This window comes from Anopheles bellator, chromosome X, assembly GCF_943735745.2.
Source record: "Anopheles bellator chromosome X, idAnoBellAS_SP24_06.2, whole genome shotgun sequence".
Lineage (NCBI taxonomy): Eukaryota > Metazoa > Arthropoda > Insecta > Diptera > Culicidae > Anopheles > Anopheles bellator.
This window is the reverse complement of record NC_071287.1, coordinates 8,230,019-8,257,650: the sequence shown is the minus strand read 5'-3', so window position 1 is coordinate 8,257,650 and position 27,632 is coordinate 8,230,019. Positions and strand designations below refer to the sequence as shown.

General features: G+C 51.6%; 2 protein-coding genes across 2 annotated transcripts in view; one reads left to right on the top strand and one right to left on the bottom strand.

Moving 5' to 3' along the window:
• Positions 1 to 930: 930 nt before the first annotated feature.
• On the top strand, positions 931 to 9,327 carry LOC131214096 (inositol polyphosphate-4-phosphatase type I A). Its single transcript, XM_058208460.1, has 7 exons — positions 931 to 1,048; positions 2,500 to 2,586; positions 3,321 to 3,482; positions 3,578 to 3,778; positions 3,868 to 4,451; positions 4,516 to 7,388; positions 7,460 to 9,327. Exons 1-7 carry the CDS (start codon positions 931 to 933, stop codon positions 7,590 to 7,592), a joined length of 4,158 nt encoding a protein of 1,385 aa, XP_058064443.1. The 3' UTR covers positions 7,593 to 9,327.
• Positions 9,328 to 11,993: 2,666 nt separating this feature from the next.
• The window catches only part of LOC131213458 (uncharacterized), a 32,844-nt gene continuing 17,205 nt past the window's right edge, over positions 11,994 to 27,632 (bottom strand). The window contains exons 2-8 of the mRNA XM_058207499.1: positions 26,353 to 26,589; positions 18,657 to 19,511; positions 18,388 to 18,567; positions 17,626 to 18,315; positions 16,680 to 17,343; positions 12,291 to 12,557; positions 11,994 to 12,210 (exon numbers count right to left, since the gene is read on the bottom strand). Coding sequence (XP_058063482.1) covers positions 11,994 to 12,210; positions 12,291 to 12,557; positions 16,680 to 17,343; positions 17,626 to 18,315; positions 18,388 to 18,567; positions 18,657 to 19,511; positions 26,353 to 26,589 — 3,110 coding nt within the window. The remainder of the gene's footprint in view (positions 12,211 to 12,290; positions 12,558 to 16,679; positions 17,344 to 17,625; positions 18,316 to 18,387; positions 18,568 to 18,656; positions 19,512 to 26,352; positions 26,590 to 27,632) is intronic.

Genomic DNA, 27,632 nt, shown 5'->3' with positions numbered 1-27,632 from the left:
TTTGTACGTTTCGTGTGGCCTCCCAGTTTGGCATTTGTCTGAAATGTCAGATCGTTTGGCACCGCAAAGAAAATGTCCGTAAAGTGAGCAGAATTCTGTTGTGGGAAGAGTGAGAATGAGAATTCGAACGAAAAAGTGAGTAAACTTGTCAAATTGGGTTTGCCCTAAGAAATTTTGTTTAATTTGTATTGTGTTTCGGGTGCTGCGATTTCGTGCAGGTTCCGTGTGAACGAACCTTCACCGTCCTCAGTGAAAAATGTAGCCTAAGTCGGAGCGCAACAATGTCTGCATTTCTCCATGCTCGCTGGTCGCAAAACACACAAAATTTAGCCTAGCCAGCGATAGGGGTTGTGTTCGTTGTGTTCGTTTTGTTTGTTTTGGGGTTTGGCTCGCACACAGCTGAAAAGGGAAAAGGGCGTGAGAAAGCGGTGTTCGGCGAGATTGCTGCAGTGACAAGTGAGAAAAATAATAAAAAGATCACGGAGCAATAGGGATTGTCCCAGGGTGCTGTAGCGCTAGGAAAAGGGAGCGTAACAAAACGACCAGAAGCATGGTTACGGGTGAAACGCTGTTGAACGGTGCGTTATTGGCAACAGCCGATGCTGCGGTCTGCTGAATACGGCACGGAGGTAACATCGTTTTTTTCTGCTAGTTTTCCTACATCCCCATCTCCGCGTAGAGTTGCACGCATCCATGTACGCTATTACACACATGATTGGTTTTTTGGCTAGGTTTCCATCGCAGAGCAGCCACACACCGTAGTGGTGACAAATGCCGCACTGTCCTACTTTCCCTTAGTATGAAGGTGTTGGCGCGGCGGAAACAACACAATCCGAAATTGTGAAAGGGAGGAAAGTACAGGGCGTTGCAGTGTCTTCCAACGACTGGGCAGGACACATCTGCGCCCTGCACACGGAAACACTTGGCACGATGCGTTTCAACAAGCAGGAGTTAGTGACGCTTGCTTCTCAACCGAGCAACAAGTTTGAAAAGGAAGGGCCATTGTTTGTGACAGAAAAACAGGAGGGTTTCTTCCGCAAGACCGAGGGTAAGTTCATCGTGCAGTATCCGGATGACTCGAACACGGCATCCAAGTTTTCGGTACCATTACCTAATAGCCCCCCGTCGACTATTGCTACCACGATTTGATAACTTTCGGTGTGAAAACGCTCCGTCCTGTTTACGTCGTTTTATTAATTCAAATTGCGGTACTTTTGCTATGTTTATTTGCTTGAACATGTTTGCTATCCTTTCATTGTCGTTCATGAAATACGTGATTTCTGTTGATTTGAGTCTAAATTATATGTATGTTTGTTGCGCCTTCACACATTTTACCAGGAGCAGATTTGTTCCCATTCCGTTTGCTGTAAAGGGCGGTCTACACGCTGCGATCTGGCAATGCAATATCGCTTGAAGTGACATCTCCGGAGATGTCATAAATGTCACGGCCGCGGGTGGAAATCTGAAGACTCGACATGCAATTTGTGACCAAATTTCAAAACAGGGTCAGTTTGTCGGTTGGACATGTTGGAATCAGCCATGGAAGCAACACTGTGTTGGTTTGCCTTACCATTGTGCTTTACGGTTAAAAAGCGAAAAAAGAACGTGCGTAGAGGTTACAGTGTCGAGGAAATTGCTTTTAAATGGCATCGTATGCCTCCGCCTTTTTATTCCGATCACTATATTTTTTATTTTTTAGTTGCCAAAGACATGGCAGACTTTCGTAAATTTTTATAAATTCAGTTACACACTTTCGCGAACGTTGACGAAGCGTCCAAAATATAAATAAGAGGCCAAAACAAAACATCAACAAGTCAACCGACAAACTGACCCTGTTTTGAAATTTGTTCACAAATTGCATGTCGAGTCTTCAGATTTCCACCCGCGGCAGTGACATTTATGACGTCTCCGGAGATGTCACTTCAAGCGATATTGCATTGCCAGATCGCAGCGTGTAGACCGCCCTTAAATCTATTATCTTTTTCCGTTTCCTGCGCTTGCCTCTTGTAGGTAAGGGTGTGTAATTCGCGTTTTTTTCTTACTGTTCTTCCTTTGTCACTTCTCTGCGGATGATTACTTTTCGGTTTCTCTGTTCTTCACGATATTTTTTTTATTTTACTTCTTTTCATTTCTTCCATTATCGATCAACGCTCTGGTGTCCTTCTAACATGTACAATGCCTTTTAATGGTTACCGATGAACAATGACTATGCGGATGGTGCAACATATACCACTAAACCATGTGTGTTCGCCCACATTTTCACTTCTCGTTCCTGTTCCTCTCTGATCGCGACGCTGAACACTCACTGTTTGCCTATCTGCCTTTGATCGGATTTCAACCGGATCGACTTGTACTTGCTGCTGATGTTATGCGCGCTACATTCACTCTTACTATTATCACCCTATCACACCTCGCGCGTTCGTTTTTGGTTTCGCACTCATTTATTTACATTCTCAAACGGTCCTCGTTCCGGGCGGGGAGGGTCGTTAACTGATGCAGTCGAAACGAAGAGTCTCACCGAACAGGTCGGTCGTAGTCTGCTGAAGCGGCAAAAGTCGCTCAGTTGCATCGGTGGTGCGATTAAAGGTTCGTTATTTTATTAAAAATGTTTATGTTTATCACTCTAGCCACAATTAACCATCACTCATCGCCATTAACACCATAACAACGCTGTACAGCACTGTGTGTATCGGCCAAAGCTCGTTGGACTAACAATCGACGGAGAGTGGATCTCTTCCATTGTCAGAAGCTTCGCGATCACTGGCATAAATTGCGGAATTTGATCGCAAGCTCCTGTGTGCAGGAAAGAGTTACTCAAGAGATACTCAAGTATGCGTTGACCTGTTGTTTTGCGAAACAATGAAAAAAAAAACACACACGCTAAAATAGAACTTAATGAACACATGTACGTAGAACTTAACGGTTCATGTATGTTGTGCCAACGAAGATAGTGTCTCCTTGATAAGGTGTTCTAAGAGTAGTAGTATCAGCTTTGAAACGCTAGCCGCGCGTCTGCAGACCGAGCACAGTCTTTACGAAGTGAAGCTGTGATTTGATAACGTTTTATGAAATGGTTTTGAGCATTCTAACCCTTACATCGCATTGTTGCTAACCAGGCTAACCATAACGTTTGTTTATTGTGTAGTAAGATGACCTCTTTGACCTGGCGTCCCGTTCGACATTTTCGTATCAGATTTTAGTTCATCTCAAACTAACATTTTTCGTTACCAATGTTATTTAATTCTACGCCACTAATGTATGCTATTTGGTTTCGATTTCTTGCATTCATGGTTGTAAACTACACCAACCAACCTCTACAGTCAGCAGCGAAAAGTGGTGTCGGTTACGCGGCAATTTGTTGTTCTATCTTAAGTCAAGCGATCAATTTTCCGAACCGCAAGGTTGCATTGTGCTAGAAAAGTATAAGTGCCTCAAGCATGGCGACGACCAGCAGGATGCAGATGGTTTTGTTTTTTACTTAGGTACGGTAAACGGATGAAATGGGAAGGAACTAAAGTTCCTTTTCTAGCGGTCCGCAATGCTTACATGATCCTTATGGCTTTACTTTCTTATGCAGAGTTCAATGATGGTCTACGGCAGCGGTTTGCGGCAAATACTGAGCAGGAGCGCTTCGAGTGGATGCAGGCGATTGGTTTAGCCGGGTATGATATCAAGCGAGCACAGCTCAAGTACTTGCGTGAGCAGATTGACCGTAAACGCGGCATGATTCACGACGTCGACATCGATATGCTACGCTTGCAAACTGGAAAAGAAACAGGTGATTGATGCTTCTTGCTTTTGCCGTAATTTTTTACTACATTTCCAACTTCATTTTCATATTTCTCTGCCGAACGATTATCGGGATAGATTTAAACGAGGTGCCAATTTGCGAGTCAGTGATCTCATGTGATAATCTGCTGTGTGATGGGAACGGAAAGCCCCCGAATCCCTCCGTCGTGGTGCAGGTTACGTCAAGCAATCGGGCGTCGGGGTGGATCAAGTATGGCCGCACAGAGGTGATCGAACGTTCCTCCAACCCACAGTTTATCTGCACAATTGCATTCCGAGCTTGCGACGGGTTGCATGCCGAGTCGCAAATTCGCTTTACAGCATACGATGTGCGCGAGAAGGTCACACAGACGGCGGTTCCCATCGGTTGGGCCGAGATAGCGCTGGGTGTGATTGCGGACACGTCCCGCCTGCGCATCCCGCTGCGTACGCAGGTGTGCGGAGAGAGTGCGGGCTTCATCACGATTGCGACTTGCGTGCCCGACACCGAGCGGCGAAATAATCCACGGTCACCGGTCAAGTCAGGTGTGGGACCAGGTATCGACACGGGTGGCATGGAGGTACACGGCCATCGCCGGTCGCAGTCACTACCACCGAAGCTAGGCATTAAACTGTTCATCCCACCGCCATCGAAGATTGCCCTCGTATTCACTAACCCGAGCGTAGGTGTTTTCCCTGCAAGAACATCGGAGCAGTAAAACGAAGACTAACACTTTGTCGTTACAGATGCATACCTATCGCCTGCACTCTGGACTGGGCGGGGACATTAGCGTGTTGGAGGTGATGCTCGAGAGTCAATTGTGCTACCTGTTGCCGCAACAGTTGCTCTCGATTTGGATTGCTCGCGAAAAGGAACTGCTGCAGGAAATATCCGGCATGGGCGAGCTGGGCTATGAGTGGCGCCAGCGGCAAATGGAATTACTCGACAAACATCTAAAGCTCCTCAAGGACTACTCGCAGGCGAAGCAATATCTGCACCAGCAGCAGCAGCAGCGTGGCAAAACCTTCAAACCGAGCTGCCGAAAGGCGGACGAAACGATCGAATTTGCGCCCGTCAACCTCCACCTGCAGCGGATGTGGGCACATAACGATACGCTGAAGCGCGCTGGCATCCTGGATGTGATTACTGTAGGTGCCTTTACGCGCCACTCCGGAAAGGCGAAGACCGGCGGGCTGATTAAGCTGCTGCAGCAGATCAAGGACTCGCCGACGAAGCAGCAGGCACAGCAGCAGCCAGGCGGAGAAGCGGGTAGCACGCACAAGGTCAACGCAGCCAACGATGCAGTGCAAGCGATCAAGCAGCTGCGCTCGGAGATTGTGGCCATCATGTCGCAGCTGTTGCTACTGGCGCGATCGAAAAACCCGAAAGGCATGTTACCGCTGTGCGCTGAGATGATGGCAAAAACGCGTACCCTGTTAAACATCTGGGAACCGAGCCTGGTGGAGGAGGCTTTCGCATTTATTGAACGGCACCGTATCATCGATGATACAACAACGGGAACAGCTGGTGGCGGGGAAGCAGCAGCATTAGGTGAATGGTCTGGGGCAATGTCACCGTTTAAGAAAATTACCCAACAGCTAGGTGCGCTTGATCTGAAGTCTCCTGAGCTGGAAGATTTTGCCACTCCTCTTGGCCCGGCGCCAGACCTTTGGCCACAGGTGCGCACGAGCAAATGCGGAACGCTTGGGCCGCTGGCAAAAAGCAAATCGCCCTCATCGCATGACATAAGCACGAGCATCGCGACCGTCCAGTGCACATTCAATCAACTTGCCTCCACCAACCAAGCAGACGACGATGCGGCTTTGCTAGCTTCCACCAACGCGTACTCGCTTCCCGCTGCCTGCTACTTACCGACGGATCAACCGGCTACATCAAAAGTAGCAAAGCGGATGTCGAACCCGGGGGAAATGAGTACTGAGACGGGGGCAGATCTCAAGTTCAATGAGACCCACTTCGACGTGAATGGCGACGTGACAGAATCGAGCCCGGGTCCTTCCACTGCTACGCTGTCGACGGTCGGCGGAAGAAGTGAGCTACTTTCTAGCTTATACGATGAGCACGGCTATCTAGTCGAAAACACTGCCATCGTGCTTGGCCATAATGGTGCCTTCCTCGACACCAGAGTGATGAGTTCAAGCCCTTCGGCTAACTACTATCGGCCGACGGAGGAACCGGAACCTCTAGATCTAACGCAACTCAACATCGAAGCGAGCGTTATGTGCTTGGTGTCCAAGGTGAAGTTCCTGTGTGGTCGATGTGGCAGCCCTGCGGTTCGTTTACGCCAACCAAAAGGTGCGCTGGGTTCGGCGGTCGGAGGCGGTCGCAACAGTTTCGATACGCTGCCGCCGGATGTGGTCACCAATCAACCATTGTCGCTCCCTGCTGTATCCGGTGAGCTCAACCTGGTTCCGACCCAGCCGGAAAGTAGTACAGCCAGTGCACAAGCAATCGCTATGATCGCCGCCGGGAACAGTGCTGCTGCAACGAGCAAAATTGCACTTTCCAGTAAGGAACTTAATTTGGCGCTCACGCAAGCGGTCGGTGAGGTAACGCGCAAAGTAAAGAAAGGCAACAAGTTCACCGATGGGCTGGACCTGTCCGCCACCACCGATTGGGCGTTAGAGTTACGCCCATCAATGAAGAAGCTGCGCCAAGCGATGGATGGGTTGCTGAAGACGGCTCGGCTGATGCACTCCGTACAGCGGCTGCAGCAGGATATGCGCAAAACGAGCGCCACCTTGTCGATCATGTACCGACGCGACGTATGCTTTTCGCAAGCGCTTACAGCTCTGGTGTCTGGTCTGATGGCCAAACTGTGGGGTCAGAATGTGACGGAAAACTTTATCAGCCTTCTGGTCCAGCTCGGACCGCTGGCGTGCTTCGAGGGGCTACTTTCGCTGTACGGCAACGAAACCGACATGTGGGGCGATATGAGCGTCGCGGTTGAGGACCTGGCAACGGTGAGCTTCACGCTCGTCAGGAGCAATTTGCACCGCGACACGAAAGCGGTCCCAGTTCCACGCGTGACCGGCTCCCGCCAGACGCTGCGTGTGCTGCTCCCAGTACCGGAGTCGGTCTTTTGTCACCTTCCGACAAAGGAAGCGGTAACGTTCCGCGTCACGCCAGTGTTTTTCAATGTGGGCATCAACGAGAAGGCCACCGTAGCGGAAACGCTCGGCTACACGCGGGAGCAGCACCGCTCAAATTGGGACAATTACGACCGGCTCAAGCGCTACCACGGACGCTACCGGCGCGTACCGTTCAACTTCGTCAACCCCGTCTGCTCTGCCAGCCAGGATACGCCGACGAAGTTGTTGTACACGGCGCAGCAGAAGGAACTACTCGTGCCGGAGGCGACGGTCGTAAAGTTTCTGACCGAACTCGAGGCGGAACTGCGCTCGCATGGCACGAAAAATTATCGCGTTCTGCAGTTAGCGGAGGACATCACACGCGCGGTGCAGGGGTTGCGTTTTACCTCGTGCAAGAGCGCCAAGGACCGCACGTCAATGGCCGTAACGCTCGAACAATGTCGCGTGCTGCAGCAAGAGTTCCATCTGTCAACGAGTAATGTGCAGAACGTGCTCGACACGATGCGCAGGTTGGTGCAAGCTGCCGAAAATGGCATGTACTATGATTTCTGATACCCCTCGTGATTGTTTCTGTTTCCAGTGAGGGTACCAGATCCGACAATGCGATGAAAAACATTGGGATACGGAAGTACGCGTTCAATCTACCGCAAGTGCTGTCCCTGCCAGCTGTCTATCGTCCTCCAGCCGGAGCCTACGGCAAGGCACAGTCCTAGTGCAAAGGTCTTCGTTCGTTTGATAGTTTATTAAAAATACTTTTTCTTATTTATTCCTCACCTCTTATGGCAAGTGCTCTACCGGCCTTATTATCTTTCAACAGTATACCTCGTGTTACGTTTTTATTGAAAAGCTCCATCGCTCGGCTCAGTCAAGCAAGGGAACAACCCGGTGAAGCACGCCTGTAATAATTTATGATTCTTTAATTCCGATCTACTTATCGTAATCCTAAGGAGGCTATTTAAGGTTCAGAACCATAGTTTTGTTAACGTGTTATATTCTTTTATTATTCTTAATATTACTGTTTTTTTTTTAAATATGTGTGTTTCAAGTAAAATAAGTCTCCCGTTGTTTCATGATGGTTGCGCCGCGGTGATACCATACTACGAATCAGTTACTGTCGCTTCTTGGTAATTGGTTGTGTATTCCAGGAAATCTTATCCTCGTAATCTATATCTATACAATTGATCCTACTTACAGCGCATTAGAATCATTAGGTTTACTAAGCAGGTCCCATTTTAAAATCTACGAAAAAGTACGTACACCTCAAATAACACCATCCCTCTATTTATTACTAATCACCAAAAACGAAACCGTAGTGGTGACGGAACATAATCTCTTATGTTCTTCGCTGCGAAACCCATATATCGCGTCTTCATGTCATATATAATATTTGTTTGACAAACGTTAATGCCCAGCTTCAGTGATCGACTTTCGATTTGCGAATGGTTTGCTTGCAGCGTTTTTACCTATTAATCAAACCACAAACGCTAATTTTACCAAGATCGCACCGGGCCCGCGCCAGTCCCGCCCGTAAAAACACAACGTTACTGTAAGCAAGAGAGCAACTATTAACATTGTCTCTGTATCTGCAGGCCAAGCCCGATTGGGCGATTGTAATTGCCGGATAAAAAAACGTTTGTCGTACTTACCAAAATAACCTGCCGGCCATCGTAAACTTGATTTACCCAATTCTCTTGAGCGGCAGCATGCGTATTTGCCAGTTCACATTTACCATTTAGCACTGCAACCCCCGTCTCACCTCTTGTAGTCGGTGAGACTACAGTGCTAGCAATAGCGTACATGGTTACGATAATTTCAGTTAAATTTGCATAATCCATACAGTCCCCAAACAATCAGAAACATTTCTAGCCGACGAGGCTCTATTATCGAATAAGGTAACAATGTTTCTAGAAGGATCATATATACAACAATCAAAAACGTATTAGAACAAAACCAAGAAAACATTAACATTTTCAAACAACGATGTAAATAATCTCAACATTAATCGCAACGATATTATTATTATTGTGCATTGATAACATTATTATAATGAGTACTTTATCAATGTTTTTGTTCTCTGCCATCGTTTGTGTAGCGCGCGACTTCAACGCTCCAACAACAGTTTGTGCCAAATGTTAGGTTGTTAAAGTCACTGGAACAACGTACTCAAAAAAGTAGTATTGTTGTTACTTGCGACGTTAAGCGGGGACTGTTTCTGTTACCTTTTTGTTTCGTTTCGGCTCATTCACACAGAGCATCGGATGGCGCCACGGAGTGAACAGCTAAGAAGTAATCTAAGCGTTACACGGACGTTGAATTTCCTGTTCCGCGTGTGCCGATCGCAGACCCGCGCAGTGATCAGACAGTGGTCAAGTCGAACGTGTTGCCACGCGTGGCGTAATTGGAATTTACAATTGGAATCGGCCTTTGGTTTTAGCAACAGCCTTTGCTGAACGGAGCATGGGCCTTGTATACATTATTTTGAAATAAAACATTTGAAAACTAATCACCTTTTGCGTTGCCGAAACGATCGGGAACGAAAGAATGGACGTATCGAAGCCGGCGCAAGGCGAATAATCCGAAAAACAAACTTGTTCAATTTCAATTCGTTCGATTCGAAGATCTGGAGGCTAAGTTGAATAGGTCGCTGAGGAATGCGAATTAATCGTATGCTAGCATTAGTCAAGCTCAAAGACATACTCGAATAAGGTAATTAGTTATTTATAGTGTGATATTCCTCGTTTAACCTTTCTTTCCGTGTCTTTGGTGACGTCGTGAAGTAAGCAAACGAAAACGAGACGCACACCGTTGCTGTTGGGTTGTCCGTTTCACGGGGTTTCGTTGGTAAAGAGTCCTTCGCCGCCGGTTGCACAACGAGCGACGGCGAAAGTGATCGTTTGCTTTATTATTGCCTTCCCTATTGCTTGTCACTTATCTTCGTCCTTAGCACTCTATCCATAAACCGTGTTTGCATACTTGCTCTATATATAACGATATAAATAGATGCTACGCACTGTTTGAGGTTTGCTTTGCGTTGCTGATTAACACACACACTTTTATACAACGGAATGCGGAGCCAACCGGAGCTGGACTCGTTTAACGCCTGCCAACGACCCTTCCTGCGCGACCAAGGCTCACGGCTCACTGACTGGACGCATAAATTCCACTATCTTTGCCCACTTTCACATGTAGTAGTAATTTATAAATCCCTGCTCCATTAACAGTCCCTAACGCCCACTGGTTAAATTTTTCGTGATCTACTTTTTGTCTCTCTCTCTCTCTCTCTCTTTCTCTCTCTCTCTCTCTCTCTCTCTCTCTCTCATTCTCATAAATCCTATCGTCTAAGGCTTATAAATAAATATGCTCCAATTCCGCTTTAGTGATGGTGCTGGGACAATAATTGTTAGTAGTCGTAGCAATAATAATAATAACAATAATAATAGTAATAATAATAGTAGTATTAATCGTAATAAGAATATGTGTTGCGTGCTGCTGATCCTACCACGTTTTTCTACTACCGCTACACACTGCGCCACGCATGGTGCTCCTCCGTTGGAACGAACTTTGGGCTCGCAAAAAACGGTACGGGCGCCTTGCGACGAGCGGGGGGGCAGCAAAACTAAACAGCGCGCGCAAAAAAACAATAAACGAAACAATCACCCGCGGCCTGCTCAGTGTTTGCTCACCCCACAACGGCAGTCCACTACCCGACCCAGAGGGGGGGCACCCTTTAACACCATCCCTCGGAGTCGCACAAGGTTCCGGGGTCCCACTTCCACAGGCTGTGGTTGTGTGCTTGCGCTAACCCCTAACAGCAACAACCACAACAACATCAACAACAACAACACTACAACGTTAAAATTAGGTAAACTAGAACATCATATTGCCACTTAATTGCATTCGCCTACACCACGCTCCGCCACGCTGCTGCTGCTGCGCGCATCGCGAACTTTGCTTCGATTGGGTTGGGTTGCCACATATCCTACTCTGTGTTCGCGTGTCCGTGTCCGTGTGAGGTAAGCCTGTGTGTAGGTGTGGTGTGTGTTGGTTTTTGTTTCTGTCTTCTTGTTTTCTGTCTGGCTTGAGAGTGATACAGTTCCGTCACTCACTATTCCGTCTGACGTAGCCGACGCGCCCCTGACGATCTCACTAGGAGTGATTCCAGTATTCGAACCGCTAGTGATCGGGAGACGCCACCACATTCCACTGTGTGCTGTGTGGGGCTTCCGGGCAATCCAAATCGCCGAAAGTTAAAAAAAAAAAACAAAAAACGCTTGGAACTCAAGGAACATGGGAGTAGAAGCTGGTGTAAATGCCGCTAAAACTAATCTATACAGCGTTTGGTTTGGACCTCCGAATGATAGTGGTGTGCTCTTTTCAAGAGAAACTCGATTCGATTTACAAAGCCGGAGCACATACGGAAGTTGCTTCTTGGTTTTAGCTGTCGACTCTCGACGTTGCAGAGCAGTATCGACGTGTCCGACATGACCCCAGGCCCCCTTGGTCCAATCAACTGTCTAGTCCGGCTCTTCTGGCTAGTACCCGGTTATGGTACCCGCGAATAGAATCTGTGATACAGCGGATCCAGCAGGATCGATCGATTAGCGCTCTGTGGGCACACTCATGGGAACTTCCAGCAACAGAACCGTTTGTCAACCGTCTCTAGTCAGCTCTAGACCAGCCAAACGATCAGTGCGCAAGCTCTTCGCGGCGACCGGCCACCACAACAACCCGTGGTCCGGGCTGGCTAGACGCGATCAAGATCAAGGTTGTACTGTTGCGGTCGTAAGCAATCAAACAGAAAACGGGGGACGCAGAGAAGTTCACGAGAGAAGGGAATGGAAGATAGTGAGGGAGGGTCAGTACAGCTACAAAACAAACAAACTACAGAACCCCGGCGAAACGAGATCCCCCGCCGGTGGGGTGGGTGGAACCGGGATAAAACGGGTGGCTGGCTGGCTGGCTGGCGGTGGTTATCGAATAGGACGCGGTAGGATAGTGTGGTTCCCGGGTCCCGGCCATTTCATCTCCCGTCCCCTCCCGGGTCGACTGGCGCCGGCGGCGGCGACGGCGACGGCGGTGTCGCCGAGCCGTACGGTAATGATCACTTTACGGTGTCAATAGTGACGGTGCTCGCGCCGCCCGTTGCCACTGCCCATGATGTTTGGCTCCCGGAAGTCGCCACGCTGGTGGTTGCTCTTGTGGTGGTGATGGTGGTGTCGCTTCTTCTCGCCCTTCACGCACACATCCGACACGACCATCTCCGAGCCGTCGCGTAGCGCCATGCTGTCGCGCCCGTAGTCCCGGCTGCGCGCCGACAGGTTTTCCCGCGACCTACAAGAGACAGGGAGGGACGGGTGCGTGAGCCGACAGCCAAAGGGAACCGCAACGGAGACACCGAGCGATGGCCTTACCTTTCCAGGTCGCGAGTCCGGCTGGCCTCGAGGTTTTCGCGCGACCGCGACCGATTGACCGGCGGGTCCATCGTCTCCTTGCGCTTCAGCCCCGAATGGCCGCTGCTGTGGTGGCTCTTGGAGGCCGACTCGTGCAGGTTCTCCCACGCCTGCCGGTAGTACCGGTTAAGCCCGTTCCGCGACTCCGAGCTGGAGCTGGAGAACGACGCCACGGTGTTGCAGTCGGGTGACGCGCGGTGACGGTAGTGCTGGTTGGTGGTCCGGTTCCTGTTCGTCGGGAGACAAACGAGAGAGAGAGAGAGAAAGAGAGAGAGAGAGAGAGGGCCGGGTTAGGGCAACTTCCGTTACTTCCGCACACTTTTACACGGCGGTGCTTCCGCAGGCTTTGGCTTTGCGGGGTTGACTGAGGTTTACGACAACAAGTAAGCAGCGGAACTACTACTGGTCTTCGCTGTCTATTCTCCGTCAACCGCTAACCGTTTCGAGATCCTGATACACCGCTACAGGGGACCGCCTAGGGAAGAATGCTAGAGGCGGGAAAAGGGCAGATAGGGATAGGGCAGCCTGATAGAATAGAAAAGGGTGATCCATCAAGTGTTTGGATTTTAAACTACCGATTGCTTGACTTTAAAACATCAAACCGATTACTTGCGTTTCATAACGTCAACATTTAGTAACATCTTTGCCGTTTACGAAATGGGATACTGTGCGTTGGCACAAATTTTGGGAAACATTAAAAGCTTATTTCCGAGAGCGGTGAGCCTTCAACTCAAACTGTTTGGAAACTTGGACGACATATGGTTCCAACCAGGACGGCGCTACGTCCCATACAGCAGCGACAGCCGACAATCCCGATATGCTGCGCCCTCGATCTTCGGAATCCAACCACTGGATGGACCACCCTCCCCAGTAAAGCGATTAAGCGACCCTTCTTGCCTCCATCCTGCTACACACCACAATCTTGAGATTTGCAGTAAGACCTGGGGGATGCGCGAGTGTGCGAGAAGAAAAGAGATGAAAAAAGAGAGAGAAAGAGAGCAAGAGTGGGAGAGTGGGAGAGAGAGAGAGCGAGAGAGCGAGAGGGCCTATACAATAGTCCAACAGCACCGTCAAACGGGGAGAAGAGTGCGGCAGACAAACCCGGCCTTCGGGGTGCGTCAGCGCGGTCACCCGTCCAATCCAATCAGTCCGGTGGTCCTCTGAACCCCTGTGGAACCTCTATGGCGATGAAACCGGTCTGCTCCCGACCCCTCAAATTGGTTTCAAAGGAGCGAATGAGAGAGTGAGAGATAGAGAGAGCGAGAGAGCGAGAGGGTCAGAGAGAACATAACTCAACGTCCACAATGTCGCCAAAATATTTGAATTGTGGTTGGGGAAGCCAGTGGTGGTGGTGGTGGTGGTGGCCATGGTGTTGGTTGCTTGGTTGGTTGGTTGGTTGGTTAAGGTGTGATAAGTATCGGTGGTGGTAGTGAAGTGACTGATCATGAAGTGATAGCCAGTGGTGTTGGAGGAACAGGATGGAAGAAGAAGAAGAAAAAGAAGAAAAAAGAAGAATTTACAGGACAGAGCTGAACGGTGAGCGGTTGATGAGCGCGCATAACATAAAAAAAACAAAAACAAGAACGAAGACAACATAGAGTAGAAAGGTAAAAGTGAAAAATGGGAACATGAAACCAGATAATTTACGTAGACACAAAACAGAAAATAGAAACAAATAAATAATAGTTTCGACATAAAAAAGCGTAACAAACAGAGAGGGAGAAAGAGCGAGAGGGAGAAAGAGAGAGAGAGAGAGAGACAGATAGAGAGAAAGAGAAGAGACGGAGTTTGAACACCAACAACAATGGCAAACAATAAAATGAGCGCTTACGTTTGACTTTGGGCTACGGTTTTTTGATTGCATTTGGCTGTTGTCTTGGCTGTTCTGGTATTGGTTTCGTTGATTTTGTTTTTGTTGTTGTTGTTGGATGGTGGGTAGTAGTGGTAGTAGTAGTAGTGGTGGTAGTAGTAGTAGTATAGTAGTAGTAGTAGCGTTTATTAGTACTAATTTGGTTTGGTTGAGTGGCACGCATACACGCGCATCGGTTGTGGCGATGGTTCGGCGTGGCGGTGCCTGCTCTGCGTGTTCCGTGCACGTGAGCTACTGACTGGGAGGGGGCGGGCGGGAGGGGGCTCTATGCGTCCATGATGCATCTTGGTGGCGCCGGCTCCGGGCAGGCTAGCTCCGCTGCACACTGCCAGCGTTCAGTTGTGTTGTGTGTTTAGTAGCGTGGGTAGATGTGAGGTAGATGTTACGCGGGTGACGCTACATTAAATGCTGCCCCAGGTTGGTGGCGTCCATTTTCATTGCACGATGTGCGATGTGATGCGCCGCGCTGAGCTACTGGCCTCCTGGTTATGGCTTCTACCCTCCCCCTCCTCGTCCCACCTCCCCCATCCCTCCCGGGTCCGGGTCGAGATCGTACTACTGCTACTACTACTGCGACCGGGAGGCTGCCCTTTTGCGTGGTGTTCCCGCGTGGTGGTGCGCTTTCCTGTTATCGCCGGCGCTGCTGACGTGTTGACGGGCTGCGGCTGACAGTTGATAGCTCTCCATCGAGAGCTACGCTCCGCTGTTAGACAGTGGGGGAAGGTGTCGGGGGAAAGAACGGAATCGGGAATGGGTGGGGGGAAAGGGGGGGTCGAGGTAAAAGGGAGTGAACAACTCACAACCAGAACCACCATACCACCTTCCGGGGGCCCCACTTCCGGGGGATCACTACACCAACACGCTCTCTGCGGCACTCTCACCAAATGGTTAGGTTGCCTCTGCTGAAGTTTATCGAGACTAACACGACACACACACACACACACACACACGCACGCACACACACCTACCCTCGTACAAGCACGAAAGTTAAGTTGTTGCAACTGAAACTGATGTACTACTGTCACAGGGTTTGAACTGACGTCTGCCATATTGGCCGGCTCAGATCAGCTAGACTCCACATAAATGCCCCTTAGCGCCCAGTTCTTCCACACTCTAAGCCGAAACATCCCCCCAAGCTGGGTGAAGTTAGGCTGTCCTCTACAATATCTGCTGCTCTCCCTCTATCACTCTCTCGCTCTATGTCCCCCTCTGTCTGTCAGCAAATGTGAACTTCTTGGGCCTTCTTGGGTTTACTGGCTTACTAGGCTCCCGGGTCTGCTCTTCGGTTGTGGTAGGTTCTAGGTCAGCGCTGTCATGGAGATCCCACGTAGGGAAAAGGGTGTGGGCACCTGCATCAGCACTGTAGTAGCGATTGGTAGTACTAGTAGTAGTAGTAGTAGTAGTAGCAAAAGAAGAAACACCAAGCAAACGGAGAACACCCCAACGCCGCCAGGGGTGGGTCTGGAACGGCGGCAGGGGCGACGAAAGGCCTCTAAGAGTAAGAGAAGGTGTTCTTCTTGTGTGCCCTCGCCGTCGTGTAGATGGTGTTCATTCTGTTCGCGCCACGTGTGTTAGTGGTTCCACGGAGTTCAACGGGGATTGAAACAGAGCGTAGCCAGAGAGAAACACAGGGAGGGAGAGAGAGAGAGAGAGAGAGAGAGAGAGAGACAGAGAGAGAGAAAGAAAGAGAGAGAGAGAAAGCGGGGAAGTTGGGGACGGGGGTGGGACGGGTTGAAGGAAAGAAAAGAGAAGAAAAACCATTGATGAATTTGCCGGTTAGGTGCCTTGACTGGTTGCACCTGTCATCTGTCAGCCGCTGACAGTTGACAGTTGACACTCACGGCTGACAGTTTCGCTGACGTTCAATGTGAGCCTCGAAGCCGATGGCCGATGTGCGCACGATAACGATATAGAGTGTGGGTGGTAATGGTGGTGGTGATGGTGGTGATGGTGGTGGAGGTGGTGATGTTTAATAGCGCCCCCCGGGTTACTTCTAGGATTCCGCATCCCGCATGCCGTTAGTGCCCCCCTCCCCCCTTGACCACGAAGCGAAGCAGAGTCGAGGCAAAAAGACGCGAAAAGAAAAGCGGTACTGTCGAGTACCTCTATTGCTATTGGCATTGGTAGAGGTCCTTCCACTAAGCTATTATTGTGGCTGAGGGTGTGTGTGTGTGTGTGTGTGGTGTCTAAGATTGGAGACAGTGACGGATCGGAAAGTGAGTGAATGGGTGACTGGCGTGGCGGGGTAGCTGGTAGATAGGTAGCAGGCTAGGCAGGCCTCAACGGGAGGGCGTCTCCGGCCCCGGAAGCGAGCGAGAAACAAGAGCAAGGATCCTGAGGCTGAGAATGAGTGCCCCAGGTTGCTGGTGTGGCTGGCTGCATCAGCCCCCCCACCCCACCCCTACCCCTCTGTGCAGCTACTGGGCGGAGGGGTTAGCGAGCGAGCGAGCGAACGAACGAGCGAGCGAGTTGACAATCACCTTCGGACGACGATCACGATCGTGGTGATGACGGCGGCCAGGAAGACGAAACCGCCGAACGCCCCGAGCGCCACGATGGCCCCGAGGTTCAGCTTGGCGCTCTTGGACTCCTTCCGCTCACCGGACGGCCCGCCGCCGGGTGCACCGCTGGCGCCCCCGGCGCCACCTCCGAGCCCCGTCACGAGGCCACCGTTGCCGTGGCCACCGTCGGCGGTGGTGCCGCCGCCGCCGCCGCTGCTGCTGTCCCGGTTGTCGACGGCGAACGGCACGTTGACCTTGGGCGACTGATCCTGCCGGATGTTGACGCTGCCGGCGATCTCGTTGTCCTGCGGGTGCTGCGCCAGGATGTCGTGCTGGTTCGGTGGCTGGCGGCCCCGGGCCGTCGTCACCGCGGTGGCCGCCGTCGTCGTCGACGGTGGCGGCGCCGAGGGTGTCACCGACGGCGGGCGGCGCGTGAGCGACGGCCGGTGGGTCTGGACCGCGGGCCCCGGCCGTCCGGTGGTACCGGCCCCGACCGGGTGCGGCTCGTAGTAGGACGGCTTGGGCGGGCTGGAGCCGGCGCCGGCGCCGCCCCCGTTCGGCAACACGACCACGACCGGCCGGTAGGGTGGCGGCGGCGGCGGCTGGTGCCCGGCGTCCTCGCGCACCGACCCCGGGCGCACTTCTGGAGGTGGAAGAGAGTAGTCTTCGTTAGTGGCGACGAAGAAGCCCTCGAGGCTGTCAAAGTCATCGTCAAAGGTCGGTGGTCGGTGTCGAAGGTCGGCGGAGTCGTCGGCGGAGTCGTCGGCGGAGTCGTCTGCGTCGTCGTCGTCGTTGTCCCCGTCGTCGTGGATGTCGTCGTGTTGGTGGTGGTGCGGGAAGTCGTAGCGGTTCCCGGCACCCAACACTAGCCCACCCGTGGGGTAGTGTGGGCTGTGTGGGCGCAAGGGGAGCTCGTCCCTCGTACCGTCATCGATTTCGATGCTAAACATGGGCGACTCGGTGGTGGTGGTGGTGCTGCTGCTGCTGGCCCTGCTGGGGGTGCTGCTGGCTGCGGCTGACGCCGTGGTTGCGGTCGCAGGACTCGTCGGCACGGTGCTCGGCGGCGGCGGTGCAATGGTGGTGGTGCTGCTGGTCTGCTGCGGGGTCGTGTAGCGCACTGGGCCCGGTGGCCGACGCTGGCCACCCGGTTGCAGGGGTCGTCGAGCCGGCGCTGGCGGCCGTGCGCCGTCGCCGCTGGGCTCGCTGGGCGGCGCCACGGGCACCGACGGCTGCTGCTGCTGCTGCTGGGGCACGCAGCTGGGCAGCGAGGCGTTCCACTGGCCGGTGGCGGTGCAGTGGATCTGTGCCGCGCCACCACCGTCCGGGACGTAGCCACGGGCACAACGCACCTCCGCCACCGCCCCGTACACTGTCTGGTTGGGGGCGACGATGGCACCGTTCGCGAACAGCGTCGGCAGCGGATCGCACTCGATGAGCTCGCAGCGCGGCGGTGGCCCGTTCCAGCGCTCGTCGATGTCGCACGTCAGCACCGCCCGGCCAACCATCTCGTACCCCTCGCCGCACCGGTACTGAACCGTGCTGAGGTAACCGACCGTGCCGTTCAGCAGATCGTACGAACCGTGCGGGATCGAAGCCGGCAGCCCGCACTCAATGTCTGCGGACAGGTGTAAACCGTCTGTTAGAGTGAGGGGTGTGTGGGGAGGGGTGAGGGGTGAGGGATACGTACATTTGCAGACCGGCGGGAACTCGTTGTAGAAGCCCGTCTCCAGGCAGGTGCGCTGCGGGGGCCCCACCAGCAGATGGCCCTCGTCGCAGCTGTACTCGACCGTCGCCCCAACGTCGAAGCCCTTCGGTGCCACCATCGTCGAGTTGGGTGGTTGCTCCGGTCGCCCGCACGCCTTCGGCTCTGAAAGCGCACAAAAAAACGGAACGGGTAAGAGGGGCCACAGCGGGGGGCGGTATGTGGGTGAGCGCCGGAGAGTGCCGGAGACTTACGGTGTTGGCAGATGAAGTTGAGCTGCGTGTTGCAGTTGGTGTCGCTCCAGAGCCACCCCTTCGAGCCGTCGTAGCGGGCACAGTCCTCGTCGCCGCCGGGCAGATTCCAGAAGGAGACCGACACCTCGTCGCCACCGATCCACTTCCAGGTGTTGCGGTCCTGCGCATCGCGCACCGCACCCATCCAGTACTGGGACGACGTGTCGCTACGGTGCCGCCGCCACAGCTCCCAGCTAATGAAGCCCTGCAGCGCCGGGTTACTCTCGTTGATCAGTGTACCACCGCGCGCCCGGCAGAACGCAAGCGCATCCCGCAGCGCCACCGGTTGGCGGTTGTAGAAGATGTAGCACTTGCCATTGTACGAAGCCGACGCACCGGGCGGCTGGTCCCGGAACGCGGGGCACCGCTCGATCGGAAGGGCTTGGTCGGTGTAGACGAACGCCTCGCAGATCGACAGCTGGGCCGGACCGGCCGTCTCCAGGTGGACCGATACGAACGCGCCCGGCATCGGCGGGTTGCACGGCAGGAACAGGGGCTGGCCCTCCTCGAGCGTGCCGGTGAACCGGTTGCAGATCGGGTTCGTGCCCAGGTCCGGCCGGTTGTTGCCGACGCGCACCACGATCGTTGCCGGCTTGCCGTTGCCACAGCACGACTTCCCGAAGTCGAGCCGCACCAACTGCACCATGTACGGCTCGAGCAGGTTCACGTACCACCACGGGACCCGCTCCGGCTTCGTCAGCGAGCAGCTGTCCGGCGAGAAGAACGCCGACGTCGACCCGTCGATCGCCTTCTGCGGGATACCGGACGCCTCGGTCGAGATCTGCATCGGCGCCTTGCCGGCCGCCACGTTCAGCACTGCAGAGATAGACAGATAGACTTAGTACGGGCTGATGGAGAAAAGGTGATCTCGGTCGCTTTCACCGCCTCGTCCTAAAACAGACCAGAGTCTCAAAGTGTGCTCTGAAGAACCGGACACAGAGCATAACATTGGCTTCCCAATTGTTTACAAGCGGACTGACAATTGGCCAAAACAAGTTCCGCGTCTGGCACATAGATGGCGCTGGTTGCGCTGTTTTCGCGGTTTACTTTCCAAACGAATTTCAAAACAAAACAAAACGCGTTTCAACAACCGGATTAAATCAGTCAATAATTCGTAGCGGAAAAATGTAGAGCCTTTGTAAACTGTCCTAAAGCCAAACTGTTCAGAAAACCTTTAGTAGCTTTACTGAATGAATAAAGTGTGCAAACAGCACACATAAACCTTGGCTACAAATTGCGCTGCTGTTCTAATAGATGTTCTTCTGCCGCTGCTGCTACGCCGAGGTCTCAGTGTTCCCGGTACCTCACACGAATTGTGTCGTCGGCCAATCTTTTCACTTTTTCCACCGACGACTGTTCCGTCATTTGCCAAAGCGCTGCCTTGGCTCCCGAACAACGGTCCTCTGAGCGCAACTTACTAGGATGTTCAATAAGTTCTGCGCCCCGATACCAGAAGGCGCTGCTACGAGTCTTTTTTGTAAGATTAGTACACTCTTTAAATGAACGTATATGAAGTTTCATTTCAATGAGTCACTTACTATTTATTTACAAACCATTTAGTATCGACACGTCACAGTATTTTTTACAGCTGTCATGACGCGATCATTTGATGAAAAACACTTTCCGTGAACGATTTTTTTGTTTGGTCTGAAAACAGATAGAAGTTGCTCAGGGCCAAATCTGATGAATAGGGTGGATGCTGCAACAATTCGAACTTTAATGCATGGATTTTTGCCATTTTCGAAACGCTCTTCTGACAGGATGCATTGCCCTGATGACAGAGGATGTTTTTCTTCTTCAAACCGGTTTTTTTCACGAATTTTCGCTTTCAGTAGGTCTTAAAGTTTACAACAATAATCAAAATTAACTGTTTTATCAGTACAAATCTGATGCTAACATCTTTTTGGGTAATTTCTGGACGACGGAACTCGTTTCGGAACCGAAGAAAAAGGTTCACACCACTCTTTAGTCACTTGTTTAGATTCAAGATTATGGTGATATACCCAAGTCTCATCCATAGTGATGATTCGATGCACAAAATCCACTTTATCCTATCGAAAAGCTTTAAATGTTGCCGAGAAAGTTGCATTCGAATGCGTTTTTGTTCCCTTTTTTTGCGAATGCGGCACCCATTTTGCAAACAGCTTTCTGAAACCGAATACTTCAGACAAAATATTCATTATACTACTCAATGAGATGGCTAGGTCTTATACTAAATCTCTTTAAGTGATTCGACGATTTTCCAATACGATATCGTTTTTTTTACGATTTCAGGTGTTGTGTCTGTTTTTCGACGTTTTTGAGATCCATATCCATTTTTCCATCCATCTTTTGAAGGCTACTACGACCATGTTTAAGCTCAGAATCCCCTCTTTTAACCCCCTAATTGAAGGCGAAGACTCCTTTTATACTTTCAATATTGATTCATAAATTTTCTTTGCTTTTAAACCTTCCAAAAATTAAAAAAATTCAATCACTGCACAATGCTTGATTTTTTTCCATAGTAAAAAATACTGTGACATGTCGATACTAAATAGCTTGTAGAACAAAAAATTAAGCGACCTATTGCAATTAAACTTCACATACGTTCATTAGAAGAGTGTACCAATCTAACAAAAAAAAAAATAGTCTCGTATCAGCGCCCTCTGGTATCGAGGCGCAGAATTTATTGAACACACTAGTACTAGAGCCGCGGACCGAGGAATTCCGAGACGGTTCGCTGTGCCATCATTAGACATAAGAAGAAGTTGGAATCCGAACTTCACAGCACGGCTGCTGCTCTGTTCTTATCTCGTGTTTGTGTGTTATATGAAGCGAAACAGGTGGTTATGAGGCTGGCTGGCTGGATGAGAAACAGTCCCGCTGCCTTCCTTTCCACGGAGGAGATTCGCCTGAATCGGGAATCGTTAAACGACACGCGAGAAAATGGCACGCCCCGTTAGGTCGGTGGCGCGAGAGCGAGGCGAGCAAACCGGCATACGACACCATACGGAACCTGATGCAGGGAAGATGGTCGGGAATGGGGTAGGGAGGGCTGTGGGGACGTAGCAACTGCTGTGCGAGAAATTAGGAGAAGAAGCAGAGGCGCAACCAGTAGCGTCGGCTGTGGTAACGGTGGTTTCGGGATCAAGCTTTAATTTAAAAAAAAGCTCTCCTGCCTGGCGAGGCCACACAAACACACACAGCTAGCCAGCCAGCCAGTTTGTGGGGAAAAAATATAACCAAAATAAAAGCATAACAATTGGGGAATGGCCGAATGGTTCCCCTCCAACTCCAATTCTCGCCCAGCCACAGCGGACGGAATTCCTGCTTTCCACTGCTTCGTTCGACCAGTCGTTAACGTCCCCCCCCCCCCCCCCCCCCCCGGGTGGGGGGAGGGATCATAATCTTCCCTCGCCGCACCCCCTTCCACGCAAATGATTACATTAACAGATTGAGCCGGAGCGATCGGCCCCAATTGAGGAGCGCGATCATCTGCTTTCGGAGCCAGAGGCTGTCTGTCGGCATATGAAACAATTTCGAAACACCAATCATCTCGGGGCTGCGGCGTGTGCAGGTGCGAAGCGGCTGCGTGTTCCCGTTTTCCCATTCCCTAGCGGCCTAGCGGAATGTGGCTCCATCGTGTGTTATTTGATTACCAGCCTACGTTACAGCCAGCCAGCCAGCCAGACTCCGAATGCTGATCTTTAAACTGCGCGATGTGTGGTAATGGCGAAGTCGTGTGCGTCATTATGCCTATGAGATGCTGCTGTTTGGGGTGTTGTTTCACAGGTCGAACTACTAAAGCTTCCTCGTTCAATCGGATACGGAAAATTGGGGATGACCACTAGCCACACTAGACGTCAGCGGGCCTGGAGGATTTTTTACCCCGGGGGTGGACCGTTTATGACATCCAGTGTCCTGCTGCTATACGATGGTTATGTGATGTTTACCAAACAGTTTTAGTTTACTATTCAAATCTGTCAGTTTCAATTCTTGCAGTGGTTAACTCACTGCTCGCAAAAGTTCCTACTGTGAGAGCAAGTGTGCGTCTCGCCAGACCCCGTTGGGCAGGGCATGTCATAAATCACGCAATTTTGGATTTCGCCAATTTGCGAGAGCGCACGTTGAGGGAGCAATTTGGAGCAATTTGTTAACGCATTTATTTGCCTTTATGCCATAAACAGAAAAAAAACAAATATAGAAAAATATTAAAATTGCACACTTGCAAGATATAAGACTGCTATCTTCTTCTGATCCGGCACGACAATCGCCCGGCAGTCTTCCGGCCTACAACGGAGCCAGCCCGCTGACCCTGAAAAGAATTGGTCTCCATCAACCGGCACCGACATCGATCTGTATCAACATAAGACAGGTGGGACAAATAAATGGTGCTTTCTACAGTGGCCCTAGACCAATCAACAGCTTCCCGAAGAGCGTGTTATCTTGATTGTAACATGCTTCAAGATAAGAAACATGCTTCATCAAACAATAAAGTTCGCGATCGCGAATGTATCAATAAAATAATAATATTGGCAGAGTACCCGTGATAGTAGCAGACAGAAAAGTAGTAAAATACGAAAAGTACAATATGAAAACCATCAACCGCTTTCAGCATCGCTACCGTGCCAACGCAAACCAACAGTCGAAAAAACAGTCTCCACAACACTGCAAATGCAGCTACAAATGGAAGCAGCCCAATGAAGAAGGCAACAGAAAGCAACAAACACGATCAAGAAAACACGGAACAACGGAGACGGACATGCGGAACACAATTAAACTCGAACGCCCAACGGTAATGTTCCCGAACCGAGGAGTTTGGTGGAGAAACAAAAAAAAAACCGGAGGAAAAACACTACTGTTTTACACATTCTCCATCCCTCCCACCAGCGCCCCTTTTCGGGTGTTGCTTTTTCCCTTTGTGCTTTTCACCTGCCATTTGTTCCTTTCTTTCGCCCTGCCTTCGGTCCCGTTTTTCTTTATTTTTGTTGACCAATTGATTTTGTTTACACATTCCTGTGCTGCCGTTGTTGTTACCGTTTGTTCCGTCTTTTTTAGCCTCTTTTTTTTCCTGCTCAGTTTTCTTCCGTTTTCCACACCTTCTCCAGGGGCTGTAGTGCAAAACGACGACGAACTTTTCGCATTCGCATTACGCTCGGTTTCGCGCTTCGTTAACTGGAGCCCCCAAACACACTAGTGCCCAATAGTAATAAGAATCCTCACACACCGTACCACCCAGGAAGAGAAGGAGAGACACAGTGCATTCGCTGGAGAGTCACCAGTTTCTTGCCCGCTTCGCTTCTTTGCTACTCCCCGTTCGCTCGGATTAATTAGTACGGCAGAGCGCAGCCACTTTCACCGAGCCTTACGTCGTTGCCTCGGGTTCCGAAATTTCTCGGCCCGGCTCCCGGCGCCCGGTGGTGTGTTACCGTTAAGGCCTGTTAGGTCCGCCACCGGGCCCCACCAGAGGGGGCCGGCAGTACAACAGGTTGCATCGAATCAGAGCAGAGCGAAACGGAACCGCCGGGCCGGGCCGCGTCTCGGTAGTCACACATTGAGGCCTCAGCACACGCACACACAAGCACGCTCTTTCTCTTTCGCCGCTGCCGAGATCGAGATCCTTGGGCGCTCTCGTTGGGCAGAGCAGTGCGCAGCTACGTGGGGGTTGCCTGAACCGGATGACCTACACTCCGGCAAACTCTCTAATTCCTTGGTCCAGCGACTTGTCCGGCCATCCGGGGCTCTCTGGAGAGAGATCCTGGCCTATCCAGATGACGGCAGCGACATTGCAAGTTGATAAGGCTTTCCGATGAGGCTGAGCGACGTACTAATTTTCTGTGGGTCGCGTGACGTACTAATTTTCGTCTAGAGCTTCACCATCGAGTTTTTCGGTGGTTAGCGCCAACGAACGTTGACTAAATCGTGTGAAAATCGTGTTCTTTTAAGCAGTTAGCGTTAAGGTGCGAAATGCCCCATCGTTTGATGACAAACGCTTTCCACGCATGCACTTTTTCTGTAGTCTGGAAACAGATGGAAGTCGCTAGGCCGACTTTTGGACACCAACACGTTTCGGACCTGAAGAATTAGGTTCACACCACTCTTTATCCTCTTGTTTTGATTCAGGATCATGGTGATAGACCCAGGTCTCAACCCAAGTGATAAGACGTTCAACATTCGTTCATAAATTCAAGCTTTGCTTTTAAACCTTACAAAAATAGATTAATTCAATCATTACTCGAAGCTTCATTGTTTCCACTGTAAAAAATACTGCGACACGATAAAGAATGGATTGACGGATTGTAATTGATTGCAACGTAACAAAAACAAAATTAGACGCCCAGCAGCGCCCTCTGCTATTGAAGTTACAGCAATTAATCTACATGATACAGACAATTTTTGTCTTGCGTTCTGGCAAAAGTTGCTCTCGGACTGATAAACATTACGAAACAAATACACAGCTCGGCACCAGTGCTCTGCAGTGATGCATTGTTTCCCCCCACGACGGGATGCGACGGGAGTCATCCGTCCTTTGCTGGTCCGCTGTTGAAGCGTACGAAAGGTGTTACCGGCAAGGAGCAATCACTCACGAAGGAAAACCGTTTTGTAGGTCAAGATTTCAGTCAGTTCTCTAACGTCATCCCCGCTACACAGGATCACCAGAATCACCGTCTATCCGGTTTCTCTTTGGACTCTGACGGCTGTCTCCGTGTGCCTATTCTTGGCGCGTTGAAGTCTTTCGATTTGCGGAACCGCGAACAAGCGACGAACCCCCGGCGACGCGACGTGGTTGCGATGTGAAAGCGAAAGAAAGCTGTGCTGGGGAGTGGGGATGGGGAGAGGTGGGGGAGACGAAACAATCACATCCGCGAGCCACAATCACCGCGAGTCGCGTGCCGCGCGCCAGGACCCCCACACGCCACCGCCACATGGGGGTCAGCCCGTCCGTCGTTTCCATCGTTTCTCTTTTGCCTACTACTGCGAACAGGGAGAGAGAGAGAGAGAGGGAGGGAGCGAGAGAGAGACGAGGAAAATAGTGAGACGCAAAGGGGACGGAGAGACGGTGCGCTTAACTCGTTTCGTCTTCCCACAGTTCGCTTCTTCTTGGCTTTGCGCGCTCTTCGCTCGCTCGCACTCTAGCTCTCCTCGCTTTCCCTATCTATATCGGGCGCGCTCGTGTTTTCACCCACCTTGTGCCCCGGCTGTGTCACAGTGTGAGAGATTATACACCGCGCCGCGCCGGCAGTCGGCGCATTCCACAGGTCGTCCGTCCGACTGGGAGTCACCAAAGTTCAACCGACGCGCAAACGGAAAAGAGAAAGTGGCTTCTCTCTTTCACTTTGGGCGGGGGGGTGGGTGCGCGTGTTTACATGGCCTGGCCCAGCGCACCTGCCTGTGTGTGTGTGTGTGCGAAGCATTCTCTTGGCAGCCCAGAGGTAACGCTCAAGGACGACGGCTTAACACACGCAGGAGCGCTTGCAACCGGATAGCCCGAACGACCCGAATATCCGTTGGATGACTCAACTCACTCGGATGACTCACTCACAACAGGAAGGACCTCACAGTCACACGATGAGTGTGAGGTTCGATGAGTGGGACTTTCGTGTCCGGGGAAGCGTGAAGTGAAGAATTCGATGGAGACGAACTTTGGGCAATTCTTCCGCCTCCGGGAGGTACTTACCGCAGAACGGGATGCCCTCCGGGATCCACTGGCCATCGTGGCAGACGCGGCGCGACGGCCCGAGCAGTTCGAAGCCCCGCTCGCAGTAGTACGTGGCGACCGTGCCGTCGTGCAGCTGGTCGTCGGTAACGTCGGCGCTGCCGTGGGCGGGGGCCCCCGGGAACTGGCAACCCTTGCCGCTGTCGATGCGTCCACCGGCCGTGGCCACCAAACTGGCTGCCGTCGGGTCTGCGTCTGCTGTGAAGGGAATGGAAGAGAATGGAAGAGATCGGTTAAGGGATGGCGGAAGCTTAAAACCCCAAATTGGCCACAAATCCGCTGGAGAAGTATTCTGTTCCCTCTGTCCGCGATTCTGGTCAACACTGGGACCAGAATCCGGAGGACTTTCTTCGCCCACGGAAGTCCAAGTCCGAACTTGGGGTTTGGAACTTGGAAGATCACCGTCCCGGGAAGGCCTCATCCCAAGGCTTTCTCATCAAGCATTCATGTGGATTCGTGAGCAATCGACTCGCGTGTACGCCACACAGCGAGTGAGAGAGAGCGGGAGAGAAGAAGGGAGAAAGTAACGGCAATTTCCAGGAAAGAAAGGCACGCTGACCTAAATTCGTGAAGACGTGAACAAGTTGCGCGCGTGCTGCGGCTGCTGCGCGGACCGACCGGTCCACTGGCTCCATCAACTGTCATCAACTGGTGGTTGGTGGTTGGGCCGGTGGGCAGGAGCTAGGGCAGAGGAGGCGCTGGATTCGCCACTTGCACCTGTAACCCCTCGCTCGCTCTCACAGGAGGCTCTCTGTTGGACAGTAGCTTTTTTTTAACATCTTCAGATCTCACGGGCGAGAAACCTCCGCTAACTCAGACGAGGATTAAGGCGAGTGAGTGATTATTGTACGTTGGGCTTTGGAAAATGCAATCCACCAGGGCTGTTTCCTTGGTGGATCAGAAGATCTGGGGAGGTTCGCAGTCCGGCAACATTTGACCCTTGACAGGAACCTCGTCAGTCAGTGTTGGGGAACCTGCAACTAAAACATTTGGAATTTCTAATTCTTCAGTCGGCTAGAGCTTGCCTCAGAAGTGAAAAGTGCCCAAAAGGCAGTGGCTCGAGTTGAGCTGTGAGTAGTCCGGTTGATGGCGATCAAGATCAAGACGTCAGGCGTGAGCAACTTCGTCTCAGTACGGGAAGTGAGTTGAATGTGCACCAAACACCTATTTATTCGGCGTGGGCCAAAAGGACCTAAGAGAAGTTGGGATGTTGCCGATGATGCACTCTCTCTCTCTCTCTG

Excerpts from the sequence above, each read along its gene's own strand:
- LOC131214096 (XM_058208460.1), top strand. The coding sequence starts at position 931 with ATGCGTTTCAACAAGCAGGAGTTAGTGACGCTTGCTTCTCAACCGAGC. Across the intron at positions 2,587-3,320 it reads CATCGGTGGTGCGATTAAAG|TCAGCAGCGAAAAGTGGTGT; the intron begins GTTCGTTATTTT and ends CAACCTCTACAG. Across the intron at positions 7,389-7,459 it reads GTGCTCGACACGATGCGCAG|TGAGGGTACCAGATCCGACA; the intron begins GTTGGTGCAAGC and ends TTCTGTTTCCAG.